Source organism: Chondrus crispus, genomic scaffold (assembly GCF_000350225.1).
Source record: "Chondrus crispus Stackhouse genomic scaffold, scaffold_298, whole genome shotgun sequence".
NCBI classification, from domain to species: domain Eukaryota; phylum Rhodophyta; class Florideophyceae; order Gigartinales; family Gigartinaceae; genus Chondrus; species Chondrus crispus.
Genome location: NW_005179183.1, coordinates 92,422 through 103,191, shown reverse-complemented (window position 1 = coordinate 103,191; position 10,770 = coordinate 92,422). Strand labels below are relative to the sequence as shown.

Genomic DNA, 10,770 nt, shown 5'->3' with positions numbered 1-10,770 from the left:
AGTTAGATTTAGTAGACTCTCATGACAAAAAATATGATTCGGGGGAGGGGGGGGGCGGGGAATACTTGTGTCGGCGGGTGAGATGAAGGTGATGGTTGAATTCACAGCCACGCGGCGGGTGTGTCAGCTATGCAGGGCTGGCCAATTAAGGAGGCGCCGGTAAGGAGAGGACGGAGGCGCTGCGGCGGGGGGGGCGTTTATTCGGGCCGTGCGGATGCCGTGCATGCGCGGCCCGAATAAACGCGCATAGCTTGCCGCTAGGCATTACAGGTGTGATGCAACAAGGCGGCATGCATGCCCCCGCGTTGCCTCGTGTCGCCCCCCATTTGGTAGGGCGTTTATGTCTACGGCGTGCGCATGTCCCACTTGGGGGACCGCGCCGACGCCCCCTCCACCCGGATGGCGGGAGTTCACCATCGGGGCCTCCGGGGGCCCTCGAATTCCTCGCACGTACTGTGCTGACCGGAATTACATGACGCTCTGCGACTGCCGCGTGGAGAACGGGCGGAAATTGCGGTTGCTGTGTGGAGGTTTCGCGAGAATCGAATCTCGTACAGAGCTGTTGATTGCAACGGCCCGATGCTCTTTTAAGAGTAAAGATACTGTGTATGGGATATCTTTACCATACAGTAGTAGCACTGTACAGTACTATGGTACAGTACCAAGGGTACAGTATGCTGTACAGTAGTGCACTGCACAGTTTCTAATAAAAGTATTATTCCGCTTGGTTTTCACATTCTGGTTTCCGTATTGTACAGTCCCGCGCTCTGCGCGCCGTGGCCTTCAGGACCCATACCTCGCCCTTGGTATCTCGGTGCTTCGTATTTCTCTTGTCTTCCCGTTCGGCCGTTCTGCTGGGGATTACATTTCGGCGCCTTTAGACTCCAAAGTTTGGAGTGCCACCGCTGCATGATATTTACGCTTGCTTAGTCAAATGTCAATTTCAAAGAAACGTACCCTTCGAAGGGTAACTGAAGTCGACACCACAAATATTATTGAGAAAATTATGTTGATGCAGTATCGAGAAATACAAGTGGAAATCAGGGCCTTCTCATGATCTGGATGCCACGCAGGGTAAGTACTGTACATACAGTATAGTGGTACCCACGCCACGTAGTTATGCGATCGCGCTTGGAGCGAGGTCCGAGCAATCGCGCTTGGAGCCTTCAGGCGCGACAAGACCGTGGCGCGTAGGCGCTCACCCAACAAGCCCTCGCGGATTTGCACATCTTGGATGACGCCACCATTTGCAACTTCTCATTATGACGTCGCCGCGCATAAAGTTTACCATATCTCATCCGCCATGATTGATCCGCCTATCCGCGGAGGGTGCACTTGCCGTTAACTCGACGGCACAACATGGGCCAAAAGCGAAACACACCATCTGTGAACCCGCTATCTCGTTCATATTCCTTCATACAGTATTCGCAGAACGGTACAGCAAATTGCCTCTGCCTTCTTGGTGTCAGGATCGCTCGCATATCACGCAATGCAGCACACGTCGAAGGCATGTCATCGTTGCCTGCTACATGACTCTCTTCGTAACGTGCAGTGCATCAACCTACCGTATATTGGTAACCGCAACGAAAAGGAGTTCCTGCTGGGGCCCGCTTGCTGGTTCTCGTCGGAGAGCAACAGCCAAACTGCATTATCATACAGTTCATCATGAGAGGAGCCCCGAGCACAGTTTTTTGAGGCTGGGAGGCTGTTGTTGTGAAACTTAGTTTTTAAAATTGGCAATACGTCCAAGAGTCGTTGTGACAGCCATCTATCGTACACCAACAGGTCTCAATCTTGTTCGCACTATAGCAAAAAAGTTGCGCGCATCATCACAGGCATCGCAACTACAGTACTGTATGTCCCTTACGTTCAAACGGTACCTCCTGCTACTGTACGTACAGTATAGGAGGAGGCACCGTTGGAGTTTGACATCTAAGCATCATCCGAAATGCTGCCTGCGGCCGCGCATTGCATATTCCAGCTTCAACAACCTAGCATCGTCCAAGCGCTGTGTGTGTCAAAGCCCTTCATGTATTTCATGTATCGCACCCCTACCATTTTTTCGTCTCTAGTCCCATCTTTACGCTAAGTAATGATACGTTTGAGCGTTCTTTTCGTCGCGTTCCAAGTATTCGCGCTCGATGAGAGATTCTACTCGCTTCTTGATGTCGGCTGGTTTGTGCGGAAAACGAAGCTGGCTGTAGATCTCTCCTATTAACGCCGTGTGGTGAAGAGTCCTCCTGGTCTTCATGATTCGAACGAGCGCCGCGTCAATCTGGCAGTTTCTTTCTTGGAATACACGCTCTGTAGTTGCCGCATTCTGTTCTACAGTCTCCTTCATTTGGATTGCGTTGATCTTGATTCGTGTCGATCTGTGTTCGAACATTTTGTTAAAAACAAAACAATCGCTGCTATCCACTGCTCTTCCCTTTGGTCTTTTTTGAAGAATTCGAACTCTTCCGCATGCAAGCGACAGAAGAGTCCGCTTAAGATCTTGTTTAGGGATACCTGTTGCTTGTTCAATGTCCTGGTATGAAATCTCATCAGAATCGTTGAATAACACCGTGATTATCGTTTGGTACAGCGACAGGTTTAAAATCTTCCTCCCTTTCGGAAAATGTGCACTGACCACACAGGAACCGTCCACGTGCTGCCATGAGAGCTTTCGCCCGCTATGCTTGGTGAGGTAAAAACTCTTAAAAGTTTGTTGATATCCAATCAAGCTCTGCGGAAGCTTGACGTTCGTTACCTGGCTACTTAAAGGCCATCTTGCAGCCTCTAGCACAAACACGTTTAGTTCAACAGAATCACCAAGCCGTTTTCTGGACGCAGCATGAGTCTTGAAGCTCTGCATAAGGTCCTTGCTAGCATCTACATCCCTGAACATGGCTTCCAGCTTGGAAGTGAACTGCGCACCACATTCTGCCTTCAATTTTGATATCATGCTCTTCTCCAGATCCAAGCTGGCAGATTTGTCGTACAGTAACCGCTTTGCCAGGTCCTTTTTGTAGAACTCTTCAAAGATATCTTTGCCATCAATGAAACGGAAAAGAGTCAGTGCCTTGTCCAGGGTGGTCTCGAGCTCCTCCTCGGAAAAGCCCCTGTTTCCGGTCCGGAGAATTCCGTCCACGAATTTGGCTATTAGCTCCGCAGGCTTGTTCTCTCTCGCATTGACAAAGAACTCAAAGGCCAAGTTGACGGCATTGTGGAAAGTGTCTGACCCATTGAACGAGTATTGCACAAGCTCATCGAGACGTGATTTGAGATCGAGAAGAGATTGTACCATCTGCGAGTCCTTTTCGCGGTCCATCACAATGAAACGACCAACCCCTTTAACGTAAGCGATAACTCTCGCCTTCATCATCTCATGTGCATCGAGAGAGTCCTTTGGCATGTGCGCGTTCGCCCGAGAGAGGACGTCATAGCAACGCTTGATGTCATCATTTCGGCCTTCGTCACACATAGCGCTAAATCCCTTGTTCAGAATTAGTTCAACATGATCGGTGACAAGTCTTTTCTCTATAGTCATGATGAGAGGGGCACATGTACGTGCGCCAAAATTGCTTATGGCGCGGTTTGACTCTTCACGCATACGGCGTTCTGCATGAATGAGATAGGTAGGAATATCAGACTCTGAAATGAGTTTCTCCGACTCTTTCCTGTAATATTGGTCGGTGGAGGCAAGAAACGGGTTCTCAAAGGCCTTTTCATATGTGCCAATAGCGGTAAACATGGAAAGCAAACTCTTCAACACGGACGTGTCAACGGACTCGCCGTCACGATCACGGTCGATGATTTCTAACAAACTCTTAACTGTTCTGTCCTGGACAGCATGGGCCGAGGAAAAGTGAACGCGGAAAATGTGAAGTCCCATGTCCCAAAAGGATTTGGCATCAGGGTTTCCTCCTTGAATGATGTAGGTCCGATCAAGGTGGAGGAAGATGGCGCGGATGCGAAGCATGTGAGTGCAGTAGCGGCGCCAAACGGTATCAACAGCCCGCAAAAATGCATCCACTTCGACGGTGCCGCCACATAGCTGGGCTATTTGCCTGGCAACCTGGCGATCGCATGCTGCGCGTAGTTCAGTATACAATTCGGGTGCATGCTTGTGCAAGCAAGCATCCTTGACCTTTCCATAGAGCTCCTCAAGCGAAAAAGGCACCGGTGCGGACTTGTAGACTGCAAGAACGGCAGGATGAAGCTGGGTGTCCCAAGCGGTGCGGAAGAGATCATCGGGAGCCTTAGGTGGCTCCTTGTACGGGCGGATTACAAGCCTTCGAGCTGTTGGAGCGGTGGCGGAACGCGGGGTGCGGCGGTCCATAGCGACGTGTGAACGAGCTGAGGGCGGCAAGGTGGCAGAGTGAATGGATAGCGTGCGGGGACGCTTCGCTTGTGGCTTCGGCAGTGAGTCCGACTGCGCGAGACGCCGTGGCGAAGTCATCGACCGCTACGCGGAGAGCGACAGGAAGGTCAAGCGACGCCGGAAGGCAATGCGCGGCGTTTCAGTGAGCTTGACGGGGAGAGTTGGGGCCTCGGGCAACGCAAAGTAGTCAAAGGAGCGCGACGCGGGGGTGGGGGCGAAACTTGACGTGGAAATTTGCGTTGAAGGACACGAGCAGCGAATGGATTTCCTGAGCAGCGGGTGACACGAAACTCCAGCTTCGGCCACAAGAAGGTCACGCTGCCGATAGATAGGCTTTCTTGATTGGATGGCCTGAGTTGCTGATGTCACGTCTACACACACGTGTTCGACGTGGAGAACTTGAAACGTGTGCTCATGTGGGACGTGTCAGATTGAGTGTGAGTTGTTGGGCATTTTTGATCGGGAGATTAGTCACACGGCACCCGGTGGCCGATGTGGAACGCCGCGCGGGAGGCGCTTCGAATTCGTTTACGGCTACAGGCATCTAATAACGGTGTGCCGCCATCCTATCGTGCTACGCCGTCCAACATACGCCACCGAACTCGGAACACCGTTCCACTGCTCCGCCTCCTTCGCATCTCTCCATGTCCCATTACCGCACGCCTACTATTCCATAACTTTCTATCCCCCCCCCCCCACCTTTGATCTCCCCCCTCTGCACCTGAACCGTTGCTTTCTTTTTCCGCTTCCACAAACTTCCCCGTCGCAAACTGCCGCATCATGGCCTCGTCTGCCTACGTTTCAGCGGCCTTCGCCGTCTCCTCCCCGATACAGCATCACAACCACCGCCGCCCCCACATCTCTTCGAGCACCTCAAGCAAACGTCCTTTCCATCCGCAACCTCGTCCATATTCAACCGCATCCCTGTCGTCCTGCCGATGCGCATCTCCGCAATCCAAACCAGATCCTCCTCCATCTCCATGGCGTCGAGCTCTGGCCGCCGCCGCTGTCGCCGCCACTCTTCTTCAAAGACCTAACCGAGTCTCTGCTGCCGAGTCCTCGACCTTGACTCCTCCACCCACCACCATTCAGTTTCAGTCCCCTCACGCGCGCCATGCATCGTCTCGTTCCCTGGCCACAGCCGTCGCCGTTCGCAAATCAAAGCAACTACCTGCCCCAAAGACCCCCGCTGACATCGTTCGTGAGAATGTGGACGCCGTCCGTCTCCGTGCTGACCGCCTGCGCGAGGCCCTTGTCCATGTATTGGGATCGCAAGACAGCGACGACAATCACGACAGCCATCAGGCAGCTGTCAATGACGCTCTTGTTCTTTTGTTCACCACCGTCGTCATCATTCCACTCACGCGTCGTTTCGGTATCTCCCCGATTTTGGGCTTTCTTGCTGCCGGTATTGCCTTGGGACCGAATGGATTTGCCCTGGTAAGGGATGTCGGAACCAGTAAGGCTTTGGCGGAACTAGGAGTCGTTTTTTTCTTGTTTGAAATGGGTCTTGAGCTGTCCACGAGCAAGCTCAAGTCTCTCGGTGCTGATGTGTTTGGCTTGGGAACTTCCCAATTTTTTGTCACCGGTGCCCTCATCACCGCTGCGACGGTCATGGCGGGTATCAACATCCAGGCGGCAATCGTAATCGGTGCAGGCCTGGCATTGTCATCCAGCGCCTTTGTCCTACAGCTCCTTGGCGAACGTGGAGAGGTCGGCACTCGTTTTGGACGTGCCGCTTTCGGGATCCTACTCTTCCAAGATCTGGTTGTCGTCCCAGTCCTTGTCCTCACCCCACTTCTAGCAGGATCTGGGGGAGCCGCAGCAGTTGGACGCGCCATTTCTATTGCGTCTGTGAAGGCCGCAGTTGCCCTGGCGGCTATTTTTTTGATGGGGAAGAATCTGCTTCAACCCGTATTCCGCTTTGTCGCTCGCGCGAAGAGCCCGGAGGCATTCATTGCCGTGATTTTGCTTACAGTTCTTGGTACCTCATCTCTTACTCAAGTGCTGGGTCTGAGTGATACCCTCGGAGCGTTTTTGGCTGGAGTGATGCTCGCGGAGACTAAGTTCAGGCATCAGGTTGAGGCCGATATCAAGCCCTTTCGGGGGTTGCTGCTCGGACTCTTTTTCATCACAGTCGGCTTTTCAATAGATTTGCATCTTGCGTGGACAAACATCGGAACTGTGGTATCGCTTGTGACAGGACTCCTTGCGATAAAGGCTGGTGTTATTGCGGCAGCCGGTGTTGGATTCGGGCTTAGTATAGGTTCGGCTTTGAGAACAGGACTGCTGCTCTCACAAGGTGGCGAGTTTGCCTTTGTTATCTTTGGGCTGGCTCAGCGTGTAGGTGTGCTGCCTGCTGACCTTTCACAACTTTTATTGCTCGTAGTCGCACTGTCGATGGCCATGACTCCGTTCTTGGCCGATATCGGAAGACGAATTTCATCTAGCCTTGAAAAGAAGCGAGGGCTCATCGGTGTGAGAATGGAAGACGCAGATACTGCAGATGCGCGAGACTTTGTTATGGTTGCTGGATGGGGCCGAGTGGGACAATCCGTGTGTGAGATGCTGGACGCCAAACTCGTACGATACATGGCATTTGATATGTCACCAACTCGAGTTATCGATGCCCGAAACAAAGGTTTGCCAGTGTTCTTCGGGGACGCTTGCCATCCGGAGGTCCTACGGTCTGCGGGCATCGAGCGCGCTCGAGCGATTGTCGTAACCTTGGATGAACCAGAGCAAGCTCTTCGAGTCGTCCAAAACATCCGCCGCGAGTTCGAAGATATTCAAGTTTTCTGCCGAGCCCGCGACGGCAAACACCAGAAGCTCCTGCAGGCAGCTGGAGCCACCGCTATCGTGCCAGAGCTATTGGAAGCTTCTTTACTGCTCGGTGGAGCAGTTTTGCTCGACTACGGAACGCCGCTGGATGAAGTCAATTCTTTGATTGAGGAGGCAAGAGCAGAGAATGTCACAGAGCTGGGAATAGCAGACAGTCTTACGACATCGTTGGGCTCAACCTTCAGGCAATTTGGAGGCTTAGAAAAGACGGGCAAACCCAAGCCAGCGTCTCGGGCGGACGGTGACGGCGAAGAACCAATGGATGACGATGAAGAAGAAGAAGAAACAAGCGCTCTTGATGAGATCTCTGTATCCACTCAAGGAGACGCACCCTCAGAGGAAGTATCGACGATCGTTAAGAACCTAAGCGCCGAAGAGGATATCTACGAACCTGCGGAGAGCCCAGTATTACCGAGTGAGGACATTTATGAACCTGCTGAAGTTGTCACATCAAAAGAAGAACAAAAGAAGAAACCAGCAAGAAGTGTCGAAGACTCCGAAACAGATAGTGTGCGGTGAAGAAGTACGCGCGATTTTGTGATTGCGTAAGAACTAGTCGTCTTCGTAATGTATTGTTACTTTTGGAATGGATCAACATGGAATCTATCAAATATCTATATACGCCCTACTCAGTAGCAGAAAATTGAGGCGGCGAAGCAATACACTGTACGCAGTTATCCATGTATAACACATCGGACGTCGAGACATTGTACATGCACATACTAGGTCACAGGCGAAGTTGTAGCCATAGGCCTAACTTTATAAGCGCGATATCAAACTAACTTAACATGTCGTGGATGTAGAATTGATACCTTCTGAGCATTGAGGCGTTTGTGTCAGTCTGCCTTTCAGTGTAGTCCTAGTACGAGACGCTCCTTATATTCTTAATGCCAGGTATCGGCATGATACTCCGAGGTAGACAAATCGAGATCTTTTACGAGGAAAGGAAGCCTGCTTGGAATCGTCGCAAAGTCTTCTATAAAGTATTACGCAGGAGCATGCTCGTCCGGGAAGTCCACGATCGTTGATATAGGAGCACCTTCGTATGCAACGTTGTGTATGAGCTCCATGAACGGAAAGTCGCCAACGGCATTGTCTCTCTTGAGAATCTTCATAACCTCAAGACAAGTGCTGGTACCCTGCAACTTCTGTCCATTTAGCATTTCTGCCTCTAGTTCCTCCCATGAGCGCTTTCCATCTGCTCTGCCAAATGCCTCGGCACACCGACGATTACGCCCTCCGAGGCAAGTCGTGATGAGATCAGCAAGACCGCATGACTCCAACATAGCAGCGTCGTTGATGGGACCGAAATACTTCCTGGCGAAACGTTGTATCTCTAAAAGGCCGATGCGAATGAGAGCAGCCTTGGTATTATTCCCCATCTCCAAAGCATCACAAAAACCTGCACCCAGCGCAATCACGTTCTTGATCGCACCGAAGACCTGAACTGACTCGATATCGTTCACAATGGAAATTCGGAAATTCTTCTCGTTGAACATCTCGTAGAACGTCGTCGCGTTCTCTTCATCTGCATAGCCAATTGTAGACTCACAGAATTTGCCCGCGGCAATCTCATTAGCAATGTTAGCACCACTTAGAACAGAAACATCTATGTCCAGCTCGTTTTTGATCATATCAGTCATCAGCACAACGCCTTCCTCGTTGAAGTCAATGCCCTTGATCAGAGATATAGCAATAGTGTCTGGAGGAAGCCTCCCCTTGAGCGTCTTGCATGTTCTGTGGAGAAACTGATGCGGGAGAACGAAGACAAGAACATTGCAATCACAGACAGCGTCCAGAAGTTCCGGGACGGCGACAACGTTTTCTGGGAGCTCATGGTCAGGGAGGTACTTGACGTTTCTGTGCTCTGTGTTGATGATTTCAGTGAGCTTCCGACCGTCAATCATCTCTTCGTACACCCACATGTTGACAGTGTTCTCGAAGTGATCATAGCGCTTCATGTTTCGTGCGATGATCATGGAAGCAGCTGAGCCCCAATTTCCAGCTCCGACAATGCAAACACGCTTCATGAGGCTCGGAGGTTTCTGGCTTGAGCGAGTAGGAGTATGGGCGTAGGCCTGCGGGCGCGTTTCAGTACGAGTAGCAATTGTCATCTTGGAGGAAAGGAGAGGAGTATACACTCGTTAGAGTTGATCACCAGGCTGCGGGTAGGCCCCCTCTACTAAGTGGCCCGATAGATAGGGGTGTGAAGGAGGTAGTAGGCGTCGCCTTTTTCCTCTCAGAAATGGCCCGAAGATATCGACAAGATGCAGACAAATGAGTGGATGCCGGGTTTCTAGTATATGAATGGATGCAAAGATGTTAGAAGGCGTGCAAGTCGCGGTAAAGATGGTCGTATTTGCGACAAAGGACAAAAGTGCAGACACGCAGAGCAATGGCCTGTCTCCAACGAAGGGCACGAAGCACTCTAATAGAAAGAAGAATGCTTCCTCGCGCCTATAAACCGAGCGAGAACTGTGTGGAGTGCAGCAGAGAAAAAGATGGGAAGCGGCACGTAAACTGCGAGTTGCTCGTTAATTCTTTATATGTAGCGTGGAAGCCTTTCGTGGGGCAAAATAAAGGTATGCGTTGGTTTCTTTCTCAGCCCAGTGCGACCGACACACACCATTGGTGTTGGAGTGAATCCTTTGACCTCGTCCCTAAGGTTTGGGGTCAAAAGTGTTGTGTGTCTGGTGGAGATGTGTCGAGCACATAAGGCACAGCTCAAATTTTTTTTGATTTTGATTTTCTGGGGGAACGTCGCGCACACTTGACATTTTGTCTTCAAAAGAGCTACAGTTTGCGCGAGACTGCAACTCGAGAAGGGCGAAGCGTCACATTTGTATGATTTGAACATGCATTATCCGCCGCCAGTTCATGAAGTGCGGCCCGTGTTCTGCGTTTATTGGCTGATCGGGATATGCACTCGGCCAATAATTAGCTCGAAAGCAAAGTACTCATACGTCATCGGTTCGTATTTGTTGATCATGGTTTTATCATACATATAGGACAAATGAAACGGCAGCCGCTCATTCCTTGGCCCACCTGTTTTCCTTTCACGCAATTATATAAATTAATATTAACGGGCAGTTGTGACGGGCTATGTCACGACACCTCAACTGTGAATAAGGCGGTATCGCGTTCATCTGTGGTCGAAATGTTATGCGTAAGGGATCCAGAATCTCTTTTAGACGGCAAATAATAGGACACACCGGACACCATCATTGCTACCAGAGATGCAGTGCAGAGTCGCTATTCTTTTTTGTAGCCTAAATGTTAAACTCACGAAAGCGAAAGACTACGAAAGTAAAACAATCTGCGAACAGATTCGGCTTTCTCTTGAATACTCCTCTAAAAGTGACGAAAATGCTTCAAAGTTGTTTGTCTGGCACTACTTAAAAACTGTTATTATGGCGACGTGTTAGTCGTATTTTAAGATTGCTTTTCGTGAAATACATCACAAGTTGTGCTTCCTGCAGAAGCAGGAGATATTCTTTATGAAGAAGCAAGCGCTGTCGAGGAGAGACTTCATTTAGGCGTCTCTAACAAGGCATTAGATTGGGAAT

The 10,770-nt window shown here is 50.7% G+C and overlaps 3 protein-coding genes; 1 reads left to right on the top strand and 2 right to left on the bottom strand.

Moving 5' to 3' along the window:
* Window positions 1-1,708: 1,708 nt before the first annotated feature.
* CHC_T00005501001 (hypothetical protein) lies at window positions 1,709-4,441 on the bottom strand. XM_005717121.1 is given in 2 exon segments: window positions 1,709-2,080; window positions 2,081-4,441. 1 exon segment carries the CDS (start codon window positions 4,439-4,441, stop codon window positions 2,081-2,083), a length of 2,361 nt encoding a protein of 786 aa, XP_005717178.1. The 3' UTR covers window positions 1,709-2,080.
* A 702-nt stretch (window positions 4,442-5,143) lies between these two features.
* CHC_T00009033001 (similarity to A.thaliana KEA1 protein) lies at window positions 5,144-7,723 on the top strand. Its single transcript, XM_005717120.1, has one exon. The coding sequence runs from the start codon at window positions 5,144-5,146 to the stop codon at window positions 7,721-7,723; it is 2,580 nt and encodes an 859-aa protein (XP_005717177.1).
* A 197-nt stretch (window positions 7,724-7,920) lies between these two features.
* Window positions 7,921-9,318, bottom strand: CHC_T00009494001 (glycerol-3-phosphate dehydrogenase). XM_005717119.1 is given in 3 exon segments: window positions 7,921-8,190; window positions 8,191-9,234; window positions 9,235-9,318. The coding sequence occupies 1 exon segment, from the start codon at window positions 9,232-9,234 to the stop codon at window positions 8,191-8,193; it is 1,044 nt and encodes a 347-aa protein (XP_005717176.1). The 5' UTR covers window positions 9,235-9,318; the 3' UTR covers window positions 7,921-8,190.
* Window positions 9,319-10,770: the final 1,452 nt, after the last annotated feature.

Excerpts from the sequence above, each read along its gene's own strand:
- CHC_T00005501001 (XM_005717121.1), bottom strand. The coding sequence starts at position 4,441 with ATGACTTCGCCACGGCGTCTCGCGCAGTCGGACTCACTGCCGAAGCCA.
- CHC_T00009494001 (XM_005717119.1), bottom strand. The coding sequence starts at position 9,234 with ATGAAGCGTGTTTGCATTGTCGGAGCTGGAAATTGGGGCTCAGCTGCT.
- CHC_T00009033001 (XM_005717120.1), top strand. The coding sequence starts at position 5,144 with ATGGCCTCGTCTGCCTACGTTTCAGCGGCCTTCGCCGTCTCCTCCCCG.